Below are 27,032 nucleotides of genomic sequence, written 5' to 3' on the forward strand. Positions count from 1 at the left end.
GTCGTACCCTCGTCGCCTCCCGCTACTACTGACTCCGACGTCCTGGCGAATCTATAGCCTCCTCCCTCAGTCGGCGCCAGTCATCTGCATCTAACCACTCGGGCTTTGCAGCCCCACTCTTGATTGCCTTGCGTACATCGGATCGTCTATGTGACATTATGCATGCATACAATCCATCATCCAGCCCGTAGAGAATCTATCTACTGCGGCTGGCACCGAAAACTCCTCGTGCAAGGATGCTACTATGTAGTCCTTGCTCCCCTCCGGTATATTCTTCCAATGATCCAGGACGCTGTGCCGAAAAACTTGTTGGCACAACTCCCTCATGCAAGCCATCACCCTCCTCCCCTCATCATTCATGATGATGGCCCGTAACCTACTATCAACTAGGTATCCATAACCCCTAGGAGTCTGCCTAAGATGGGTCCTCTCCCATCTCTGTCCACGCTCCTGGGCATATCCAGGAGACCCCTGTACATCTGGTGTACAGACGAGGGTACCCCTTCTCGGAGTGCCACTCAAAGGGGTGCCACCAAAGGGGGTGCCACCAAAAGGAGTGCCACCAAAAGGCGTGCCACCTGCTGACGGTTGCGCAAAAGCCGGAGTAACTAGAGTAGACGTCCCCATGGGTGTGACAAATCCTGGAGGTGATGCAACTCCAACTGAACGACGAGATGGAGACACCACGTCTGTGTCTCCACAGTAGCACCCCCTGATCCCGATGCAATCCCTCCCTCTGGCCCAAGTCGTGAGCATCGAGATCGTCTGCTCGAAGCTGAAGCATTTGATCGTGCTGAAGCAGATCTAGCAGAGCGCCCTGACGAAGAACAAGACAGCTCCGGGTCTGCCATCTCTCTGAATCTCGCGAGCTGATCTGGAGTCATGCGTGCCATCATGTCCTGAAACTCCTCATCGCTCATCCCTCGACTCATCTTGAAAATGTCACCTGCACAGATAAAAAATGATGTTAGAATAATCAATTTAAACTATACAAAGCACAGTAATATAAATTATTTTTAAAAAATCCCTCTTAAAATGCATATCTTATGTACCTTTATGGAAGATCTAAACAACGAATTGAGTAATACAATTCTCCAAGAATGAAGTATTCTATGGTCCCATGTTAATCTCTTGATACAACTCTGTATACACTGGAAGGTCAATAGACATGTCACCACAAAAGAACGAGTCTGCCTCGTTCTCAAAAAGTTCTTGGACTTCTGTATTTTCATCATTGTTAGCCGATGCGGGCTCCAAGCTTGCGGTGGCCTCCACCCCTTGTAATATCGACCCCTCTATTTGTATATTTTCTTCATCTATGCCTGGAACATCGCTTTGATCATATACTCTCGTACTTTGAGGAGTTGAAGGTATAACATACCACCATCGAGGTTGTCAGGAGTTTGGATAGAAGATTACCCGTTCACAAACACTTACAAAGCGAGTTCAAACCATTGTGACATAAACCATGTCGTATTACAATTAGCAAGAAAATGACTCTTTGCACTTGTTCACAATGGGCAGGCAACACGCAAATCCGTCCATTTTTTTTCAAAATCTATTTCAAGAAATCCAGATGGACCTCATCGAACTGTTGCTCCAGCTCCTCCAAGTACCACTTTGAACCACTGCACATCGAATAGTATCATGGAGAAGCTACGGTAATCCACCGTAATAATACTTTGCAAGTTTCCAAAATACTCCATCTCATCCACAACCGTGTTCAGATCCGTTGCTCATCGCCAGCTCTCTTGCTCAAACCTTGCCATGACACCACAGTCCATTGTGGAGCGCATTTTGTCAATACGCTCCACGCGAAAATGCCGTCTGCGCGACCACGTTGCACTATATATTTTGTACTGTACATTGAAACACTCAAATTAGATGTAGCAAGCAAATTTAGATACGACACATTCTAAACCCCTCATTATCTTTGGACTATATCCCCTCGAGAACTCCCACTTCTCCATTGAGACCTCTGTCCCTTCGCTGGATGCTGCGGTCAAGGCTCCATGCAACCATCGTATTGACATAAACCGCGGCATCTCCTCCATGCCTTCGGGATATCGAATCGGTCAGTGACGCGTACTGCGTCGGAATTCAGCTCGCGCTTCCTCTCGATCTTGCCTTGCAATCTGGTACTTGGCGAGCCACGTCTCCATGGAGGCATGGTGCAACATACAAAAGCGATTCACCTTCTCTTCCATTGAGGCATCCATTCTTTCTTCTACCCCATTTCCAACCACCACATCTCCAGTCAGCCTATCATCGTCCTTCAACATCCATAGCATTTCATTGTCTGGTTCCACCGTTGGTAGCCATTGTGAGATATGCACTAATGCCTCTGACACCAACCAACCTTCCGCCATGCTACCTTCTGGACGAGCTCATTGTCGCACAAAGCCTTTTAGGGTTTTCATGAAGCGCTCCAAGAAGAACATCCATCACGTATATGGACAGGTCCAGCAATCTCCACTTCGTCCACAATAAGGTGAACTTGTATCACGAGCATGCTAGTGGGCAAGTATTTCTCAAAGAGACAGACCGTCTCAACTGCTCCCCGCCTTGCGGATTTAATAGAGGATATCTTAATCTCTTTCTGTGAGATCCATTGCACCAAAGTCAACAACTTGTAAATGGCCTCGCGAATTTCTAGAGTAAGGCATCCTACGATCGCGATCGGTAGGACAAACTGCCACAAATGAGAAAGCATTATGAATAATGGTCACTTTTTAAATTGCAAAACGCCCACGCTAATTACAATCCATTCTGTTCATAAACCTAACATATCTTATGCCAATCATGGGATTTTAGCCCCGACAATTGGTCATCTTTAGAAAATGTGGACCTGAGAGAATGCATCATACCCATCGGAGTGCGGATAGATTTGATTACTTGCTTCACAATGTGCTATTCTTTGGTAGACAAAACCCAGGGAGCGCAAGGAAGCTGCACTCCTTCTTCAGCACACTCAACTGCGGCCAAAGTGCCTCCATCTTACCTACCTCCTTCAAATCCATTCGTGACCCTATAGTGTCTCTCTTTCCTGTGATGTGGTCCCATAGCAAGCTGCCCACATTCTTGAAAATATGCATGGGATCCAACAAGTGGTTGACCTGTAAGTGGGTCCAATATGGCAACTCGTAGAAAACTAAGAACCGTCGCATTCCATTTGGATGTGATTTCGGGTTTACCATTTTCAGCTCATACCAGCTTGCAGCGTTCATTCGTGCTGGAGATCGTCCAAGAAAACCCTCCCTGAGTTCATGATCCTCCGGTAAGAAAGTGGCGTGTCCTTGATATACTATCTTCTTCATGGTTTGTGACCTTTGGGAGTCTAATTGTGGCCCACACAATGGACATGCATGATAACCTGAGGTAACCAGACTTGTAAGGTGAGCCACGACCTAGTGAATACTTAATTGAATGAAATAAAATATAGATATTACCAGCGAGAACGGAGGTCTGCTCACCTGAGCACTCTCCCAATCCCAGAAAGTCATGCATCATCCACATGAGAATGGCTCGAATGTTGGCTGACCGCCGACCATCGCGCCTGCTCATATCTTGCATAGTGACCCCCTCCTCCCACAAAATCTTAAGCTCATCGACTAATGGACGAAGATACACGTCCATATTTTTTACTTTGTAGCGGCCCGGGACGAGCAAGCTAAGGATGAGATGTCCTTTCTTCATAGAAAGCCATGGAGGGATGTTGTAGTTGACAAGCACTATAGGCCACACACTGTAGGAAGTCGAGCGCAGACCGAATGGGTTCACACCATCCATGGCGAGACTGAGATGAAGATTCCTTGGCTCTTGCGCAAAGCCTGGGAAGGTAGAGTCAATGTGACTCCATGCGCGCGAATCTGCTGATTTTCGTTGAACTCCATCCGTGGACCTATTCTGCACATGCTACGTTTTCAAGCTTGCCATGCCAGACGTGTGAAATATGTGGTTTATGCGGGGGGTGAGCAGAAAGTGTCTGAGAACTTTTTGAGGGATGGTTTGCCCTTGCAAATCATGTCGATACCTGTGAGCACCACACTTTGGACATGTCTCCATAGTCTCCTATTCATCTCAAAACAATATGTAGTCATTGATACATGGATGGATGTTATTGTAGTCCATGCCAAGCTTCCGTAAAACATGTCGTGCATCATCACAAGACTCAGGCATGGTATTTGCAGGTAGTAATATATGATATTTCAATAACCTAAAAAAAATCATAAAACACCTTGAAAAAGCACAAATGTTTGCAATAATACTGTTTTTAAAAAAAATCAATGAAGCCTATGTGCAAGGTACCTGAATAACTCAGTCACACTCGTATCGCTCCAACCGTATTTTGCTTGCACACTTAAGATTGCAAGCAATGTCTTCAACCGAGATACTCGGCACCCATCATATAATGGTATGGATGCTTCCCCTCTAAGCAGGTCAGATGTCTCAACATCCATGGGAATCAATGCATCGATCATTGTCTCCATCTCAAGCTCCAAGATTGTAGGTAGGTCGAGAAGGTTGTCGATCTCCTCTAGCATTGACAGTATAGATGGGCCTTGCAAGTGGTGGATTGGCTCTTGCAATCCATCCATCGCACGTCCACGAACTCTTCTAATTGGCTGCAAAGGGTGCACTCCCCCTTGGGTCGAGACATCACCCCCCTGGATATAAAATTTACCAACAAGACCCAATCTTATTGTGTATGGTTTTCAATTAGCTTGCGAGTACAATGCATGATTAATATTAACTTCAAATTACTGTTTGCTGAAAATCCGCAATCGCCTGATCAATGATCTCAGATTGAAACTCGCCAAATCGTCGTACGTGTTCTATAGACAATCGACGTTTTCGTCTAATTGCCAACTTGCATTGAGATCAAGGACATGGGACACGCTGATTAAGATACGTCTCACAGTCTTGAACAATAAGACCTTCTTCGTATACCATCTTATCTACATTACAGCAAATGAGGCTTAAATGGACAGCTTTATGGAGATGTACGTCAAGTTGCAAGTTGACCATAAATCTTGCATTGTATATAGTAGTTGAGAGATTTTCCGATGTTATATCTCGGCCTTGTATCATGCTCAAGGATTTGTTTGTCTCGGTAGATAATTATTCGTTATTGTAAAAAACTGCACTAGAGGGCTTTGAGTATAAGTAATCCATTTTGAGCATCATTGAGGATCTCTTAGTCTAATAATAAATCAGTCTTAACAAAAAGCATCTTAGAAATGTGGTTTTTTTGTCCTAGGATAGCGTATTAAAATTAATGCACGCCATCTATGAAATTTATCATCTATAGTAATAAAATTTATTTCAATCAATTCTACTCATAGTCATAATACGTAAGAGAAAATATTCTATACTCAATTTAAGGTATTCTTCTTCTATAACAATACTTTTGGGTTCATTTTGATGAAGTACTGTAATGACCATTAGCTAGGGTATCATTTTCTTTTAGTCCTTCCGTTGACTAGTTGGCATGATTTCTAATTTGTAATGCCTATAAAGTTAATACAAAAACAATGAATTATACATATCACAATTAGATCCCCTACTTGGACATTATGAAGGACGTGACCATTTTTAAGCCATCTTAAAGAGTCACCAATGTACGTGGCCCATGGCAAAGCACATTGCATACCATTATCGATAAGTCTATTATCTTAAATTTCCTTCCCCTCCCTCTCCCTGTCTTTCTCTCCCTCTCTCTCCCTCTTCCTCTCTTTCTCTCTTTCTCTCTCATTTCCTCTCCTAAACAAGCAAAAAAGAAAGTAATTCAAACATTAAACAAGCAAGAGGGAGAGTGAGAGAGAGAATGCACTCTCTCTCTCTCACCCTCACCCTCTCCCTCTCCCTCTCCCTCTCTTTCTCTCCCTCTCTCATTTCCTTCCCCTCCCTCTCCCTCTCCCTCTCTTTCTCTTTCTCTCCCTCTCTATCTCTCTTTCTCTCTCATTTCCTAAACAAGTTAAAAAAAAAGTGATTTAAGCATTAAACAAGCAAAAGGGAGAGGGAGAGAGAGAATGCACTCTCCCTCTCTTTCTCTTTCTCTCTCTCCCTCTCCCTGCCCCTGTCCCTGTCCCTGTCCCTGTCCCTCTCTTTCTCTCTTACTCTCTCGTTTCCTCTCCTAAACAAGCAAAAAAGAAAGTGATTTAAACATTAAACAAGCAAAAGGGAGAGGGAGAGAGAGAATGCACTCTCCCTATCTTTCTCTTTCTCTCCCTCTCCCTCTTCCTCTCCCTCTCCCTCTCTTTCTCTCCCTCTCTCATTTCCTTCCCCTCCCTCTCCCTCTCCCTCTCTTTCTCTTTCTCTTTCTCTCCCTCTCCCTCTCTTTCTCTCCCTCTCTCATTTCCTTCCCCTCCCTCTCCCTCTCCCTCTCTTTCTCTTTCTCTCCCTCTCTTTCTCTCTTTCTCTCTCATTTCCTAAACAAGCTAAAAATAAAGTGATTTAAACATTAAACAAGCAAAAGGGAGAGGGAGAGAGACAATGCACTCTCTCTCTCTTTCTCTCCCTCTCTCATTTCCTTCCCCTCCCTCTCCCTCTCCCTCTCTTTCTCTCTCATTTACTCTCATAAACAAGCAAAAAATAAAGTGATTTAAACATTAAACAAGCAAAAGGGAGAGGGAGAGAGAGAATGCACTCTCCCTCCCTCTCCCTCTCTTTCTCTTTCTCTCCCTCTCTCATTTCCTCCCCCTTCCTCTCCCTCTCCCTCTCCCTCTCTTTCTCTTTCTCTTTCTCTTTCTCTTTCTCTTTCTCTTTCTCTCTCTCCCTCTCCCTCTCCCTCTATTTCTCCCTCGTTTCCTCTCCTAAACAAGCAAAAAAGAAAGTGATTTAAACATTAAATAAGCAAAAGGGAGAGGGAGAGAGAGAATGCACTCTCCCTCTCTTTCTCTCCCTCTCCCTCTCTTTCTCTTTCTCTTTCTTTGTCTCTCTCTCCCTCTCCCTCTCTTTCTCTTTCATTTCCTCTCCTAAACAAGCAAAAGAGAGTGATTTAAACCTTGAACAAGCAAAAGAAAGAGAGAGAGAGACTCACCGATGAGATATGGCGAGCGTGGGGCGGCTTCTCTTTGCGATGAAGGCTCCTTCTCTCCTTCGCGAACAACGGTGGCGGCGGCAAGTCTTCTTCCTCTCCTTCTCTCACGACTGTCACTCTCTCCCTCGCTCTCGCTCTCAAAACTCTCAATGGAGCAAAAGAAATGAAAAACGCTCTTGGGTTTTGGCCACGTTTTTTCCCTGCGGCCCGTCGCAAATGCGACGCAAATAGCACCAATAGCGACGCCGCTATCCGCCATCGCTAATCGGCATCGCTAGTGGCCCAAATCCTTGTAGTGATATTCATGGTTAGAGATACCCTTGAATCATTTTGTGCCAATCGTAGGACTTCAAACCAGATAGTTGCTCCACACCTTTTTTCTTTTTCTTAATGAAGGCTCCCTTGAGACATCTCATACATCCTGTGCATGTTCGAAAGCTACATATTTGTTCCTTCACTATTTTTTTCCTTGTTCTTTGGTGTGTAGATCGGATGTTGTACGCTCGCGTAGTGAATGTCGGAAGGTCCCCAAGAACAATAGAACTCTACTTTTTGCACAAAATACAAGGTGAAAAGCATGAACGACATGAACAAGAGACCAATTGGGTGCAAACTCCCCCCATGCCTTGTGTGACTGCTCCACAAAGCATATATTTTTTGTATGAATCCTCTTCAAGCTCAAATAATAGCCCAAATTACAAAATAGCAAGCTTTTAGCTTTTGAGTTTGCTTTAGCACAAAATAGGAATAAAGCTAACAGACGGTGCCCAAAGAGTCTGGCATGCCCAATACAATGTCCAAGTACAAATAACATAATCGTGCATCCATGTGCATACAAAATAATAATAAATATCCAACGCCTCAATAAATAGGCGTGACAAAATATAGGTGCCATGCCTAAGGTATGCGCCCATCATAATATAAATGATAAATCAAATACTTGCTATCCTCCAATGCTTTTCTCTGCCACTGCTGCTATCTCTACACATCAACTGAAGCATTCACAATCGTTAGTAAAATAATACAATTAAACCAAAAAAAGTGAATACCTAGCAGTCTTCAGCTATATAAATAAATCAACTGGTTAGAAATCAATCCTAACCTTAATTTATTACGAGTGCGCACTCTAAACTCATAAACGTTTATTACTTTAATATGCATTTTGCGAAATCACCCACTATGGAATCACCCATGTACACACTAAATTAATGAAACGCATGAAAATGATAGGCGTCCCCATCAACTTCTCGCACAAAGAATCCACTTTGTGTATGAGCCCCGGTCATCAAAGTTTACGGAATCCATCGAAAACCTCACAGAATCCACCATGGCACGGAATCCACTGTGAAATATGCCTCCTGGCATCATATCCCCGGGTGGGATAGCAATTGACCTCAATTGCTATTAGCTCAATGTGGAGCTAACAGAGTGGGAAAAGCATTTAAGTCTCTAGCGTGCATCCATTGGGCTTCTTCTACAGGATGGTTCTTAAATTTGACTAGATATCTAGAATTTTTTTGGCCAGTTCTAGTAGTCATAAAATCAGTATCTATGATAGCTTCAGGTTCAAGTATTTCAGTCTCTTCCTCTAACAAAGGTGGGTTTTTATAAATAGGGTGTATAGGTAATTGGCCTCTAAAGGGTCGCAATAAACTAATGTGAAATGTGTTGTGAATTTTCCAGTGAGGTGGTAATTCTAATTTGAATGCATTGTCATTAATTTTATGAATGATCCTAAATGGTCCATAGAATCTAGGAGCTAATTTAACAACTGGGTGTCTATCTACACTTTGTAGTCTACGTTTTTCTATTCTCAACCAAACATAGTCATCAACTTTGAAATTCATTGCTTGTCTTTTCTTATTGGCTTGTTTGGTATATGATTGCTGGGCTTTGGCAATCATGCCTTTAACCTCATCAAAAATAGTATTATGCATACTAGCAATATCATCAGCACTCTGAATTCTATTTGACAAAGATGCAACATGTGTAGATAATCTATAACCATAAGTCACTTCGAATGGTGCTTTCTTTGTAGATGTGTGTGGTGTATTGTTATATGCAAACTGTAATAAATGCAAATGTGTATCCCATGTCTGTGGTTTAGAAATAGTATAAGCATGTAAAAGATCTAGTATAGTACTCTTAGTAGCTTCTGTTTGTCCATTAGTTTCAGGATGAAATGCAGATGAGAAATCAATTTTTGTGCCTAGGTTAGCAAACAGAGTAATCCAAAAGTTATTACAAAATCTAGAATCACGATCAGAAATAATAACTTTTGGTAATCCATGGTTAGTGAAAACAGTTTTCAAAAATAATCGTGTTGCTTGTGATGCTGTTAAAGTTTTCTTACATGGAATAAAATATGCTTGTTTACTAAACCTATCTACTACTGTCCAAATCATATCATGGTTAGATTTAGTATTAGGTAAACCAGTAATAAAATCCATAGAAATTTGTTCTCATGGTCTTGACGGAATAGACAAATTCATAAGTAATCCATACTGTTTACCATGATGTCTCTTAACTCTTTGACAAATCAAACATTCAGAAACAAAGTTAGATACATCAGTGTCCATATGCGGCCAATAAAAATCTTCACTTAATGTACATAAAGTAGATATGATACCTCTATGACCTTGATATGGAGGACAATGAATCTCATTCAAAACAAAAGATCTGAATGGAACTGTAACACATTATCTCTTTTCGTAAAACATAAATCCATCATTATATGACAGTGAATTAATAGGAATCAAGTTATTTTGAACTAATTTATTCCAATCAGCATGAAAAGTAATATCCTGATGATAAGTATCTTTCATAGCAATCAAAGAATCAAAAGATATAACAGAAATATTATGAATGGCAGGTCTTCTACTTAATGCATCAACCACTACACTTTCTTTACCGGGTTGATATTAAATGATAGGATGAAAACTCTGAATAAAGAATGCCCATTTGATATGTTGATCAGATATTTGGGGTTGACTAAGTAAATGTCTAATACTTTGCTGATCGGTCTTAATCATAAATTCAGAGCCCATTAAGTAGTGTTTCCATTGTCTTAATGCTTGTACGAGAGCTAATAGTTCTTTGTCATATGTGGAATATTTCAGTTCAGAGGGTTTCAACTTACAACTAGAATAGGCTATAGGATGATTATACTGCATAAGTACGGCTTCTATTCCTGATCCACTAGCATCAGTCACTACTAAAAAGAATGGTCTATTAAAATCAAGCAACTGTAAGACAGGGGCATGTGTTAATGCATGTTTCAATAAGTCAAATGATTTCTATTGATTATCGGACCAATGATAGACAATACATTTCTTCAGAAGTTTAGTTAATGGTAAAACAAGTAATGAAAAATTACGCACAAACTTCTTATAGAAACTAGCAAGACCTAGGAATGATCGTAACTCATGCACATTTTTAGGTATAGGCCAGTTCAATATTGCATCTATTTTCTTAGGGTCAACTTTAATTCCATCAGATGATACAATATGACCTAAATACTCAATTTTTATTTTTAAGAATTAACTTTTTTTTGGATTTGCATACAGTTGATTATATTTTAATAACTGGAAAACCAATGACAAATGCTCATAATGTTCTTTCTCATTTTGACTAAACACCAAAATATCATCAAAGAAGACAATTACACAATACTGATATTTTAAAAATATACGGTTCATCATTCTACTAAATGTAGCAAGTGCATTAGTCAATCCAAAATGCATCACTAAAAATTCATAATGACCAAACTATGTCCTAAATGCAGTCTTGAATATGTCAGACTTATCTAGCCTCACCTGATGATAACCAGATTTAAGGTCTATTTTACTAAATATGGTAGAACCTTGTAGTTTATCCATAAGGTCATCGACTCTAGGAATTGGATACCTATTCTTTACAGTGATCTTATTTAAAGCTTGATAGTCAATGCACATACGATAGGTATTATTATTTTTCTTTACTAACAGAACAGGTGCATCAAATGGAGAACTACTAGGTCTAATCAATCGTCTATTTAATAATTCCTCAACTTGACTTTGAATTTCTTTTTTCTCTATCTGGTTATGCCTATATGGTGCTTTGCAAGGTGGTTGTATACCAGGAATCAAATCTATTTTATGGTCTTCTGGACGTGAAGGAGGTAAACCAGGTGGTAGATCTTCGGCAAAACAGTCTTTAAAATGTGTAAGAAATTCTTTATGCCTAGGGTGTATATGATTTTCTTTAACTTGCAGTTAATTCACCCCCAAATGAGATAAGATTTACTACTTTTGCGTAATGCACGTTTAGCTTGAGTATACGAAAGCAATGGAAAAGCATTAGATGCATGCATACCATACAATGTAATATGTTCTCCTTGAAATTGAATATTAATTAAATGTGTGGAATAATCTATATTTGGGTTATGCTGATGATGCCAAGGCATACCTAAAATAATGTCACTCGACTGTAATGGAACAACTAGAAAATTTCTTCTTTCAGTGTATTGACCAATTTGAATTTCTAAGTCATGTACTTCCTGTGTACCATTATACCTAGTGCCTAAGAATGCTACTTTGATGCGATAATGCATAGGTACAGTCTGTAACTTCAATTATTTTACTAGCTTTGTAGAAATTAAATCATGAGTACTACCATCATCATGCAAAATCATCTTTTCCTTTCCATGCACTAAACATTTCATAGTCAATAAAGAATGTGGAGTTGGCATACCTGGTAAAGTTTTCGAAGGAGTATTAGTGTCGTCCTCATCTTCCGTGAAATCAAACATATCTTCATGTTCTTCATCTTCCATTGCTCCAAGGTAGTTGATGTGGATAGGTGGTTTCTTCGAATGGCAATTTGCTACTAGATGTCTAGGCTGGTGGCATTTATAATATACTATAGGCTTGGCTTTGGTTGCATTGTTTGCAATGGCGGGAAGTCTAGGAACATTAGGATTTGGCTGTGGAATAGACTTAGGGTTTTGATTGACATTGGATGGTAAAGTAGGTGGTTTTGCCTAATTTTTACAGAAAGATAATGAAGTGAAACGACCTTGATTAAATCTTCTAAAATTTGAGTTGAATTGCTTAGATCCATAGTTACCATTGGCTTGGAATTGCTGTGGACGTCTATCTCTACCTCGCAGCTTGTCTTCAGTGTCGTGAGCTAATGAAATTGCGTCTTCAAGAGTTGCAGGCTTAAACATATTAACTTCAGCGTAGTAATGCCCAAGTAGTCCAGACATATACTTGCGCTTATGTGTCGCTTCAGGTACGTCTTCAAGCATGCGTAACTGGAGTAGTGCATTCCAAAAACTCTCTGTGTAGTACTGAGGAATAGGCTCATGATCTCGTTGTTGAAGAAGGTCCCATTGCTTTATGGCTTTTTCATGGAATTTTGGAGGAATAAAATTTTGCATAAACTTCTTCTTGAAATTCTCCCAGGTAGTGGGACAATCTATACTCTTGCGTACCACAGTTCACCAAGGAGATGCTCTATCCACTAAATGATTAGTGACACACTTGATTTTATCTTTTTCTGCATAGGTTTTCTCATGAAAGTAGTCGTCAAACTGACTAATGAATGCAAGAATAGTTTTTTCCTCTCGAGTACCATTGAAAGTACGGAATTCGAAATTTCTTTTACTTATCTTTGATTCCTTACAGATGGTTTGAGCTTCGAGAGTTGCGTCGATGGTACGTCGAATAAGATCTTCAGATTGAGGTTCCTCTTTGTCGGTAGTCGATCTTTCTAAATTAGCCAATTGAACTTGCAATGCTTGCTTAGCTCGTCATTCTTCATCCAATTACATCATAATTAAGTCCAGTTTTTGCTCCATCGTAGGTTCAGATAGGTCACCTTCAGCTATTAAATCATCCATATGTGGTTCCGTCATCCTGCAAAACTCAAAAGACCTCTCACTCTCAAAATCAAGTTAGCGGGATGAGCTAGCTCAATATCGGGAATACAAGGCTTATATATTTTTTGGGTGTGGCTTTCACAATCTTTGTCTTCGACTATTGCAAGATTCGTAATCTTTGAAAAATCTGCGTTTTATCCTTCTTCGTATGCTGAAAATGCTTTAACAAACCTGCGTATGCGTAGAGTACCTTCCAATGAACAACTTTGCAGTTTGGAATTTCTACATAGGAACAGCCCTTCTATGAGTTTTGAACATAAGTCTGTTTTGACTCCAGGTGACTTGTCTGACTTGCAGAGTTGCAGACTTATGTGACTTGCAGAGTTCCAGGACTTGCAGAACTTGGTTACTTTATGTAACTTGCAAAACTTCGACTTCATAGACTTGCAGAACTTGCTGAATTTGAGAAGCTTAAGTGACTTAGAGCTTTGGTAAGTAAGCTTTTAAGCTTACTCAACAAAAACGTAAAATTGTGGGGGAGGGGGAGGGGGGGGCGTTTCTTCAATGCGGCGAAAAAATCGCTGATATCCTAAGAGGTGCCGAATAAATTCGTGATGTTTAAGCTTCTTTAAGCTTAAGCTAAGCTTATTAAGCTTTTAAGGCTTGATTAAGCTTTTAAACTTTTGGGATTATGAGAGCTTTGTTGACGACTTGTATGTGAGGATGTAGGAGTGGTCCTCCGTCTCTACAGGCCAATCCTTCACAGTCTGATGATGGAAACAGAGGTTCTTGATCACTAGGAATCCAGATGTATCGACTGTTCGCCATGAGATTGATCGTAGAGCTCGATTGTTCCAGGAGCTCCGCCTTCGCACAAGATGGGTAGTGATTGGAAGCTCTTGATCTCAGCTTCGCTCTGATACCACTGGTGCACAGATCGGATGCTGTACGCTCGCATAGTGAATGTCGAAAGGTCCTCAAGAACAATAGAACTCTACTTTTTGCACAAAATACAAGGTGAAAAGCATGAACGACATGAACAAGAGACCAATTGGGTGCAATCTCCCCCCATGCCTTGTGTGAGCACTCCACAAAGCATGTATTTTTTGTATTAATCCTCTTCAAGCTCAAATAATAGCCCAAATTACAAAATAGCAAGCTTTTAGCTTTTGAGTTTGCTTTAGCACAAAATAGGAATAAAGCTAACGGACGGTGCCCAAAGAGTCTGGCATATCCAATACAATGTACAAGCACAAATAACATAATCATGCGCCCATGCACATACAAAATAATAATAAATATCTAACACCTCAATAAATAGGCGCGATAAAATATAGGCGCCATGCCTAAGGTATGCGCCCATCAAAATATAAATGATAAATCAAATACTCGCTATCCTCCAATGCTTTTCTCCGCCACTGCTGCTATCTCTACACATCAACTGAAGCATTCACAATCGTTAGTAAAATAATACAATTAAATCGACAAAAGTGAATACCTAGCAGTCTTGAACTACATAAATAAATCAACTGGTTAGAAATCAATCCTAACCTTAATTTATTACGAGTGCGCACTCTAAACTCATAAACGTTTATTAATTTAATATGCATTTTGCAGAATCACTCGCTATGAAATCACCCATGTATACACTAAATTAATGAAACGCCTGAAAAGGACAGGCGTCCCCATCAACTTCTCGCACAAAGAATCCACTTTGTGTATGAGCCCCGGTCATCAAAGTTTACGGAATCCACCATAAAACCTCACGGAATCCACCGTGGCATGGAATCCACCGTGAAATATGCCTCCTGGCATCATTCTTTGACAACATCCAAGGTGCATGGGGTAGCTCAATCTTTCCTGTGGGTCCAATGCGTGGCCAGCCTATCTCATGCGACCAATGTTAAGTAAATCCTCCCTTACATTGACTGAATCAGGAGCCCCTATCAAGTGATCCCATAATGTAGATACGACATTTTTGAATATATGTAAGGGGTCCAACATGTGATTGATCTTGAGTTCAGTTCAATATGAAAGATGAGAAAATATAGAGAACCTAACAAACAAACAATATGTTATGTAAACAATTCATCATGCTAAATACTTTAAAGTCAATCGAGAGAAATATACTTCTCACTGACTCATGCCGAGTGGAGGATGGCTGTCGGTATTAATCCATCTCTCCTTCCAATATCGAATGGTTAAAGATTATGGCATTCCATTAGTAGGGAGAACATATTTGGGATGGTCAATAGGAAGAAATCGATGATGAATGTCATAGATAACCTTATTTAAACGTGCTGGCCTAGAGGAAACTAGAGAGGCACCACAAATAGGACATGCATGATATCTTGATGTGGTTAAACCTGAACAAATAAGTGAATTAATAATATGAAATTGATTCAAGTCTTGAATTTCAAATATAGAGTTATATACATGTACTTGAACACTCTCCATATCGTGAAAAGTCATGCATGGTCCACAACAACATGGCCTTCAACGTGAAATCTCTAGAGGATGCAGATGCGCTTGTATCTTGCACCTCAATACCTTCCCATAACATTTCTAACTCTTCAATCAAAGGCTCTAAGTAAATGTCCATGTTTTTTACCTTGTGCTTTCCAAGAATCAGAAGGGAAAACATTACATGTCCCTTTTTAATTGCCATGGATGGAGGAATATTATAGTTCACCAATACCACTGGCCATACACTATATGATGTGCTTTTGATACCAAATGGATTGATTTCATCCATACCTAAACCAAATCTTAAATTTCTTGGCTCTTCTTTGAAAATGGGCCACAAATTATCTATATGTTGCCATACCGGTGTGTCTACACGAATCCTCCATTTTCCATCACTTGAACGATGACTAGCATGCCATGACATGAGCTTTCCAATAGACTTACACTTGAACATAAGTTGAATACATGAAATAATCGGAAAATGTCGCAAAACCTTATGAGGCACATCCATTGACTTCATGTCCACTTCGTATCTTGATTCGCCACAAACAGGACACTCTCGTGCGAACTCATGAATCCCACAAAATAAAAACACAATCATTGGCACATGCATGGATCTTGACATAATCGAGGCCTCCCAGAGATGTCAAGTAATGTCTTGCTTGCTCTCTCTTAGTTGGCAATTTGTTTCCTTTTGGAACCATATTTTGTGATAATAACCTACATATATTTTTAAATGTGAGTTTAAAACTCACCAACATATATTTGTGTCTAATTTCAAAATAGAATAATTAATATTATGATTCATAAGCCAAATTGAATTGATACCTACTTCAATAACGCATTCAAAGTGACATTACTCCATCCATAAATTGTTTGCAAGTATCTCGAGGGACGCATGAAGAACTGAGTACGTACAACCTTCATACAATGGAGTAGATGACGCTACGTATAGTTGTTCATCTGGCTTCGTAGAGTGACCTTCTCCCCGAACTGGTTGCGAAAATAGATCATGTACCATGTTATCCAAAATCTCACCCTCTACAACTTGATGGGGCATTTCATGAGGGCTACTATCATGGTCGTCAGTCTCCACTCTTCTTGAACACTCTGCCTCCTCGTATCGACGTTTTGCAGCCTCTCAACGCCCGGGAGGGAGCATCTAAGGATGTGGCACCGCATCCTGCTCAACCAAAAAAGGGAGTTACATATACGTTGATATATATTGAGTAACATAGACTAGCAATCTTAGTGTTAAAAACAATGAATACTGGTGATTTTTCTCGGTCCCATTTTCCATACATGCTCAGGTGTGACATTGCAACTCGACGTGCTCGAAAAATACACCCTCAACAACGATCACACATGCATTTAATTTTTCATTGTAGCCATGCATCTCGATTATGAAGACGTAATGTTTCATTCTCACTTGAGGATGTGCTTGTTAACTCATCAGCATGCACCCCACTAGGTGATGACGACGACATGATCAAACCTAATTCATGACAACATCAAATTTGTTATTCATATGTTTATATAAAAACTTCAAGGCGTATTAATTATTCTAAGATCTCAATTTTAAATACACAAAAATTATCATAAACACATAAAAACTAGTGATAAGAAATCACTATCAAAACTTATCTTAAATACAAAAATGCATGATAAAAATGTAAGCGCGTTAAATGCGCGTCAATACCTGCGTCTAACTATGTGTCTAAATCTGTGTCTATCTACTCGTCTAAATCCGCGTCTATCAGCGCGTTTATGTAAATGTAGACGCGCATATTTACGCAAAAATAGATGCAAAAGTCAAAATTCAAAAGATACTTAAATTATTTCTTTTCAAACTATGCCTTTCCTGTGTTTTTTGTGCATTCTGAAGCTCGAGTTCAGTCGACATGCAATCTACCTCCACTAGTCTCTTCATCACTCACCTCTTCTTTCACTTCAAAGAAACAAGAGGGGAAAGAAGAAAGCCCAGGAGAGGAAGAAAGAGAGAAAAATAGAGAGGAGAACAAGAAGAACAAGAAGCAAAGAGAGAAGACAACAAGTAGCAAGCATCAAGAGAGAATAACTCACCAAGGAGAGGAAGAAGGGGAAGGAAGCATCGCCACCACCTGTCGATACCGAAGACCCAAGGTGAGTCCTCTCTCTCTCTCTCACTCTCCTGCTCCCTCTCTCTCTCTTTCTGTATTAGGATCTATGATTGAAGTTCTTATATCACAAATAAATCATGGATAATGGTTAGCGGATTGAGAGCAGTCGACTTAACATGTTTGACAGCACGTGTAGATTTCAGTGCAGACGCAGACATAGACGCATAGCTATGTTTGTTGTCATCGTGTTTGCAGTCGCGTCTCCAAGCACATGTATTCTGCATCTTAGATGTGAGAATACACGTGCTCTACCCAGAAGCTTTGACTTCAGAGACACATCTTCCATGATGATGAAGGAAGGGATGTAATGGCGTACATGAGGAGCGTCGTGCATGTGACGTATAAAGATTGTTTGGTTTACTTCAAGAATCAGAAAAGCGGCTTGTGGCAGGAGGTGTTGAGGGCAGTCCATAGGAGGTATCCAAATCCTGAGGGTCAACGATTCTCAGATAATTGGGAACGCACAAAAGTGAGGGATTTGCTTCACAACAAAAGATCCCACCTCATGACACACGCCAGGGAGTCACTACAGAGACAGGAGGAGGGGCATGGAGCCTATAGCCAACCACCTATGTGCCACCGCATAGAGTGGAAGAAATCCAAGAAGAAAGCAGCAAAGAAAGTGAAGAGTCGCGAGCACGCAGAGGCGCGACGCATCCAAATGGAAACCATGGGATCGTCGCATTACGGATCGGGTGGCAGAGAGTCGTGGGAGGCAGAGTTTGTAAGTATATTTTGATTTCTAGTTTTTTCAAACTTATATTTCTTTTAATCCTTTATATAATTTGTTCTAATACATTGTGTCTCACGATTGTTTGTATATATCATAATTGTTTTGCAGACTACTATAGTTAGTAGGATACCTACTCCTAGAGAGGTAGGTTAGCATCGAGGCCATAACCACATAGCCACATGGCTTCACTTCTATGAGGAGGGTCTCATCAGTGAGGAGCAATACAATTAGGCTATGAGGATTCGACAACCAGAGGAGGTATGTTTTTCTTACTTTCCTATTAAAATTATAGCTAATTATAACTTTTTCTTTGCAATTGTACGTAAGAAACCTTGATATTTTGTGTGTGTCAGCGAACCCCAATGTGGAGCATAGCGAGGAGGGGGATAATGACGCTAGTAGCCATGGTGGTGCTAGCGAAGATTTTTCTTCTTCAAATTTGTAGAGGAGCACCATACCTCCTCTATGGCCTTGTTTCCTTGTATATCTATTATCCATCTTTGAGCCTACTGCTTGCGACCACGCTTTAGGTCGCAGCACTTAAACTCCCCATGTAAATGCGTTTTATATATAATGAATACATGGATTTTTGTTTTCAATTCTCGTGCCTTCACATCCATTGTGTTTTTCCCAAATGCACAATTTGATGTATGAAAGGGGGAAAAAAAAAACTAGAGAGCATGTGGTTGCTCTCTGGTTTTTTTCTTTCAATTCTGTGCTTCGCGTCTAATTGCACGTCTAAATTGCAGAAAACGCGTGTTTATACTCATGTCTAAAATGCAAAATACACGCGCTCATACACGCGCTATATAATTCAAATTAATAAAAATAAATTAAATATTTTTTTAAAAAAATGAGATTTTTGGTTTTGCATTCCTATCTACTAGGGCATGTAAAAGTACGTCTATAAATGTGTCTATATACCCGTCTAATTTTCCATGTAGACGCGCTTGTAGACGTAGAAAAAAATTTAAATAAATAGTAATTTTGGTTTTTGTATGCGCTTGTATTCATGCGTGTATATGCGCGTCTAAAGCGCATCTATTGGTGCGTGTGGATTTCCTCATACATGCGACTATTGATACAAAATTGTAGATGCACAAATAGACGGGGTTATAGACGCGTCCATAAGATTTTCTCTCAATTCAAAAATCGCGTCTAAGAGGTCTTTTTGTTGTAGTGATTAGAAAGCATTATAATTGTATGGTGGACTGATGTGTAGTTGTTTCTTTTTTTGCAGAGTTTTTTCGATGCTCCTTTGCGGCGAGACGAGCTTTCAGATGATGAGGATATATAGCTCACCCTTAGATCCCTGGATCTCACATACCCCTCTTTTTTGGTCACTTGATCTGTGTAGACATTTTCTATGTAGTAGTGATATCTTGCCATAATTGTAGCAGTCGCTTTCATTATGTGATCATGTATTTATTTCATGTATCAGTATTATGATTTAATTACACTTTGTCTTTATTTACACCAGCATTGTACACATTGCAAAAGCTATTTTGTATGGCCTATATAAAGTTGCCACCAAAATTGTTTTTCCTATTATCGTCATTATTAGCGTCACAAATTGATTGCACACGTTATTATTAGCATTGTTATTATTGTCGCAAAGCATCGTTATCAGCGTTGTCAAATAGTAACGCTGATAACGACGCTGATGCTAATTGTTCTATGGTGTCACCAATAACGACGCTTTTTGCGACAACGGGGGCAAATTTCTTTATTTACATTTTCATCACTTTTAACGTCGATATAAGGCCTATATCTTGTAGTTATATATATATATATGTATATATATATATATGTGTGTGTGTGTGTGTGTGTGTGTATATATGCATGTGTAGACGTAAAGTATGAAAATAAGACCATGGTGATCAACAAATCCCTTGCCCAATGGAAGGTATACCCATACATATTGTAACAAAGTTAGGGTCGATATAAACATGGCCAATCTCTGCAATAACATATCTCTATTAGACACATGTTCAAAAATGCATATGCCTCGATAAAAGAGGTGGAAACACGAAGCCATTCGGAGAGTAATGATTGCACAATAAAAAATGCATGTGCCCTTTTGTGCATCATGGCATTCAAACTAGCCTTCATGTGACACATGTATACTAACCTTCCACTATACTAGTGTAATCGGTTTATATATGGAGGCCTAAAACAAAGTAAATAAAAACATTATATATATATATATATATATATATATATATATATGCAATCAGATTAATGTCCTATTCACATGGCTTTCTACCCCCACCATGTTTGAAAGGGGCCTTATAATCTATAAATTTTGCACTTAGTAAGTAGTACATGAAGATAGTTTCCTAATCAAAGGACGTCGATTCACTAGTTTTAACGAGGAAAATCATGAGCTCTTAAAGATTGCACATATTTTCTAGTTGGAGGATAGTGTTTTACCACTTCTAACTAGTGAAACCCAAAATTCTCTACTTATGTCCGTATTGTTATTAGTTACATAACAAGTTCCTCCATAAGGTTACAAGATAAGGCTCTAATTTTCTAGATAGTAACTAGAAAAACGGTTTTACTAGCTAGAAGAACCTCATGAAGCTGAAACTCTCCAGGAAATGTTGTATTTCTATTAGTTGGATTGTTCTTCATACTAGTTATAACATGGATTTGCTATATAGGCAGTGGTCTAAAGTTGCTTGTGAACGGCAATTCATCACATGTTTTTGGCAAGGGCAATGCAGCGATTGTTTCAGGAAAAACGAGTTGAGTTTTATTTTGGTAATGCATTTCGGCATTATTTAGTTAGAAATCGGGACAAGTTTGTGGCGTATAAATCACATTGTCGCGACCAACCTTGCAATCCTTTAGTATTTCTTGAGTAGCGCGCGATCGTCCTCTCTCTCTCTCTCGCCCGTTGAAGCGCAAGGTCGATGGAGCAGGCTGGTAGAAGTGGGAGCCAATCAGGGCGGGGGAGGGGCAAAGGCCTCCTGCAGGGTTTCCTCCAGCGAAAATCCGTCGCGATGGACCAACAAGAGCTGCAGCGGACGTCTGCTAGTGGCGAAGCCTTTCAGGTGAACAGTACTTGTGGCCGCCTCCATCCCTTTTCTGTTAAGCTGACCAGCCTTTGGAGAATATGATTGTTATCGAATCGGCTCGGCAGTTTCTCTTACCATTTGCAGAATCGTAGCTCCTTCGTATTTTATAAGCTGTTCAACGTTCAGAGGCCTAACAAGCAACAGTTCACGGTCGTGCTGACTCGAGCTCCCTTACGCAGCAGAAGCTTGATGCCGTGGCATTTTGCTGCAGGTTGGTGGAAGCCAAGTTGGCAGGAAGGGCAAACGCGTTATCGACGTCGTTGAGAAGGAGGAGGACCGAAGGTCCAAGCCAATGTCGCCGCCGACGCCGTCGAGTAGGGCCGCTCGCGCTGGCTTACTGGTACTGACCATATTCATCATGGCCATCGTTTTCTAGTTTCTCTTACTTTGATCAGCCTTTTAGCGAGGTTCTTGATTAGTGTCCAATCTGCTGCGCCTAGCTTCTCCAGCGCCGTAAGCCGAACCTTTCTACCCTTAGATTCTATCGGAAATTATGCCTGTTCCATGGACAGGCTACAGTCCTGACTCCGCCTCACTGCTAATGTGTAAGCAATGCCGGCGCATTTTGGTTCTGTGGAGAACTTAGTTATGCCTGTTTTATATGCCATGCCAATTCGGAGCTTTCTTCTGGAAATGTTTTGAAGGACGAATGTCGAAACGGTTCAGGTTTAATTGAGCCCTGGCAACAGAGATCTTAGAGTTGAAACTTTAGCCGTTTGGCGTCTGGAAAACCCGTAATCAGCAGTTCCTCATAAAGTTCATCCTGTCTTGAAAGTTAACACGTTTAGCGTCAGGAAAGCCTTTCACATGGATCAAGCGTTCACGATTGCAGATGGATCAAGAGTTCATGATTAGCGCTAGGAAACGACGTTCTTTTTCAGTCGGAAGCTTTCATGGTGACTAACAAGTTTGTTGAAGCTTGTATGGTGATTAAGAAGTAATTTCCTTTCGGAAATCTTCTTGAGATGGCCAAGGTTTCATGAGTGTTAATTAGTGTTATAGCGGGAGCCGGAGCTTTTGACAGAACCAGATGCTGACTCGATGCCGTTTAACTTTGCCTGTGTTTTCAGCTTCCAGTGGGCCGCTTGCATCGCGATCTCAAGTTAACGACGGCAGCTCCAAGGGTACGCGCAGCGGCAGCAGTGTATACAGCGGCCGTGTTGGAGTATCTGGCAGCCGAGGTTCTTGAACAGGCGGGAAAAGTATGCAAAGACCACGGGCTGAAGAGGATCACGCCTCGACACCTCCAGCTTGCAATCCGGCCTGACCGAGACTTAGACGATGTCTTCAAAGGCACCATCTCTAGTGGAGGAGTCGTCCCTTACATACATAAAGCCCTCGTCCCCAAGTCCTCATAATGATTTCATGAGAACGATGGCATGGGTCATTCAGAGATATTAACTGTTAATCCGTGCAAAATCTCACCGGGCTTGACATTCATTCATCTTCATTTAACCTTGGACGTGATAGCAGATTTGTGATGAAAGTCAGCATATCCATGTTTCATAAAAATGTAAGTTAGTTCATGAGAAGGCCAAAATGGCCTTGGCAGACGTCATTACTTGATCCCATTATCTGCATAATTATACAGCTTCTTAATCGAACTCCTTAATAGATGGCTGAATTGGCCACAGAAATTATGCCTTGCTGATACAAGTACAGCGACAGGGCTCTCTACTCTCTCTTGCTACCCAAATCGTAGTACAGTTTCACGAATCCAGATCAATATTTCATTATCAGCTCATTAGTAATATTGCTAACTGTCAGTGGCGCAGCCTTGAATGGGATTTAGCAATTCATGTAATTGAACCTTCTGCACTGACGGACTGGGACACCGCTTCGGTATATATGGATCAATAGGTATAGTGCTATGCGCCGTGCGGTAAGAGGTGAAGCCATTATAACTGAACATGCTTCGGTGATGTTCTGACCGTGTGGCAATATGCTGGTGGAGGCTTTCTCATTAGTGATGACGTGCTTGTGAAGGTGTTTTGACATGATTTGAGAACATAAGTTCCCGTGTAGACTGTTGGCTGCATCGTAGCGTGAAGTAGTTGTGAGGCTTATAAGAGTGTACGAGATGCCGCTAGGAAACTTATGATGTTTTGGCGGAACTTGCGGCTGGCCCATCAAAGGATTTCAAGGAACCTCATTTTTAGCACGGATAACTGATCAGTGTATGTGCTTGATATTATTAGGTTTCAGATGTTTTAGTGTAAGTTTGCTACACTTACATGATGTTTTTTCATATAGAATTGTACACCTTCTATCATCTCATTTGTTGCTGCTTTTCCTTGAGGTTCCATCAAAGGAAGCTGAAATTTGGCATAAGTTTTGAAAGTAGGACTTGTTTGCATCACCTCCTATGCAAATTGACATAATATTGATTCTGGATATCAATACTTTTGTGTTCTTAAGAGCGTAGATAAAGTTTTTCTGCCTTTTATTTTCTCAAGGAAAGGAAACTCAGACTTTTCCATTGGGTATAAGCTTCCTTTCCTAGCTTTAATGAAGCTAATCCCATTTCTTCTACTAGAACAAAACATCTTATGTTGTTATCTCAGCTAGCTTCTCTTTCTTAATTGCAAGACTTTCTAGCTATATCTCTAGCATAGTGTACAAAAGTATTTGATATCCAAAGCTTTGACGACTTTATACAATTAAGGAAAAGTGTGTAGAAACATACATACTTAGAAGAGTGCCATGAAAACAATTGTAAACTATAATATGCCCATGCTAGCTAGGCCCTTAAGTAGGAAATGATTGTGCTTATAAAAGGATTGTACATGTCTAGCAAAGGAACGTGTGTGGAATTCTAAGCTAAGTTAGCCATCACCTTTTGTACTCAACACCAAAAGTTGTAGTGTAAATTATGCAATTATAGTATCAAGTGAGAGCCACTACAACCTAGGAATATCATCTATTATATAGCTCAAGGCTAATGATGCTTATGAAATTAAATTGGGTTTGTTTCACCAAGAAGATGTAATAATTCTGGAAGTTGAGATTGACAATAACATTTTAATGTAGGTGAGACTAAAGTTGTGCATGCATGTATTGTTCCACTTTTACATGTGAAATACAAACATCAAATAGTAACATCCATGCTATTTAGGTTGTGTAGGTTTCTACCTAGCATATTTCCTTTAACCTACTATTTGATCGTTGAAATTTTTGTTTTACTACTTCACACCAAAACATCAACTCCATACTATACGTCCAGCAAAAGAACATGTGTAGAGTTCTATGCCAAATTAGCCATTACCTTTTGCACTCAACACCAAACCTTGTAGTGTAAATTATGCAATTATAGTGTCAAGTGAGAGCCATGACAACCTAGGAATACAATCTGTTATGTAGCTCAAGGTTAATTATGCTTATGAAATTAAAGTGCGATTGTTTCACAAGGAAGATGTAATAGTCTTTGAAATTGAGATTGAAGAAAACAAATTAATGTACGTGAGGCTAGAGTTGTCCATGCATGTATTATTCCACTTTTACATGTGAAACGCAATATCAAACAATAATATCAATACTACTTAGGTTGTCTAAGGTTTCTACCTAATATTATATTTCCTATAACCTACTACTTGATCATTCACAAGGAACTTTTGATCATTCCCTATATAGGAAAAAAAAAGGGAATTCCCTATCAATTCCCTAGTAAAAAATACACATAAGTAGGGAAAGTAAATCATAGGGAAAATGGATCATTTCTTAGTTTGAGAAATTATGGAATCACATTTGAAATTTCCTATATAGGAAAAATTCCCTACATAGGAAAAAATGTGATTTCACTACGTAGGAAAATTTTCTTACATAGGAAAATTTCCCTACATAGGGAAAAATAAAATTTCCTACCCTCTTTCTAACTAGGAAATGTTCCATTTTCCCTATGATTTCCTTTTCCTACTTATGTGTGTGTTTAACTAGGGAATTGATAGGGAATCCTCTTTTTTTTCATTCTTATGTAAAAAAATTTCCATGTGTGGGAATTTTTCAACATAAGAAAATATTATTGTCTCCCTATATGGGGAAAATTTCTTGCATATGATAGTTTTCCTATCTAGGGAAGTTCTTATATAATTCTATTTTCTTCTTTAACTTAGAGATATTACATTTTTCCTAGTTTGCACATGCCTACTTTCGTCTATTTTTAAGTAGAAAATTATATTTAAAATTATCAACTAGAAAATTACATAGAGATTATTTAGTTAATTTCAAATAAGACCTAGTACACATCTAATTGATTAATATAAACTCAACAAATGAATACATCAATACATAGTCTCAATGAATGAGAAAAATAATTTTTCTAAAGTAGTAATGAGTTTATAAATGAGTAGTGTATAACAACACTATGCTACAATCTTCACATCATCCAGAGACTAATCATATTGTTGCTTGTGGCTATTACAATCTTGACATTCTCTAAAAGCCAATGAACAATCTCATGTGTCATATTATCACTTGTTGGTTTTTTTGAACCCTTACAAAAGACTCCAAAGCTAACATCGGTCTTTTTAAGATTTATATATGTACTTTTCAATTAAAAGTACATATCATGAATTGTATGCACACCGAGGACTTTAAAAGTATCGTCCCCATATTTTCTTTCATCATATCAACTTGTATTATAAAATAAATCACAAAAATTTAATTATTATAATTTATTTAAAATAATTAAATTATGATATTTAAAAATACATATTTATATTATTATAGTTTTAAATGAAAACCATGTACAAATAAAAAATAACTCTTAAGAAAGTTACCCTTTGAATATCACTGAAACTATGAATTTCAATGCTTGGATTTGAAATATCCTTACATTCCTAATCCAAATAAAATAGCTAAATTAGATTATTCTTCCAATGTAAAACTTATAAAAATACAAAATTCATGTATAATACATTTAGTTTCTTTTCTTTGATATTGTTACCTCCTTTCTTGCTTGTTTGTTACAAACGATTCATCATTTTCTTATTTGGCTAAAATAAATATATAGATAAATAAATACTAAATCACATTTAGAATTTCACAATGTTATGTAAATATAATATTCACATAAATATTTATATTTATATTTTGCTTTCTCAATTTTTTTTTTGTTACTTCATCACGTTTCTCATCTACATAAACCTATATTTGAAAATAACTTAGTAATAAAATTTAAAAATATAAAACTACAATAGCAAAACAAAATGTATACCTTATCTTTGCTTGAGTTGTTGATGTTTTGTTGTATAATATCTTTAGAATGTACTCTTTTTGTTAAACCATATAACAATACCTTTGAAAAGCTTGCACAACTTTCCACATCAAGATCCTCATCTTCATTTTCAACATCCTTTAGTAATAACATATTTTAACAAAGTAAATAATAAAATAAAATGTTAAACATACAAATATATAGTCAAAATAAATTTTAACATAGATATCAAAACTTGATTTGTTGTATAATATTAAAATTTTTGAAAACTTTCTTCTCCTTCAACAAACATATTCATCTACCAAGACAAATAAATCTTCATATATAAACATATACAAAATTATAAATTATCTAGTAAAAATATAAAAAATCTAAATAAATCATTACCTATAATGGTAAATCTGTCTCCTTATCTTCATGCAAACCTTCCAAGATTTTTTCTTTTCCAAGAGGCTAAGATAATACCACATATGT

The 27,032-nt window shown here is 39.0% G+C and overlaps 1 protein-coding gene across 1 annotated transcript; it reads left to right on the forward strand.

Moving 5' to 3' along the window:
* The first annotated feature begins 21,132 nt into the window (after positions 1-21,132).
* On the forward strand, positions 21,133-22,942 carry LOC148041631 (uncharacterized). The gene is made up of 3 exons (XM_087688577.1): positions 21,133-21,322; positions 21,558-21,686; positions 22,417-22,942. Exons 1-3 carry the CDS (start codon positions 21,182-21,184, stop codon positions 22,702-22,704), a joined length of 558 nt encoding a protein of 185 aa, XP_087544703.1. The 5' UTR covers positions 21,133-21,181; the 3' UTR covers positions 22,705-22,942.
* The last annotated feature ends 4,090 nt before the right edge of the window (positions 22,943-27,032 follow it).

This window comes from Lygodium microphyllum, chromosome 1, assembly GCF_053477565.2.
Source record: "Lygodium microphyllum isolate KBCC chromosome 1, Lygodium_microphyllum_v1.1.10, whole genome shotgun sequence".
Lineage (NCBI taxonomy): Eukaryota > Viridiplantae > Streptophyta > Polypodiopsida > Schizaeales > Lygodiaceae > Lygodium > Lygodium microphyllum.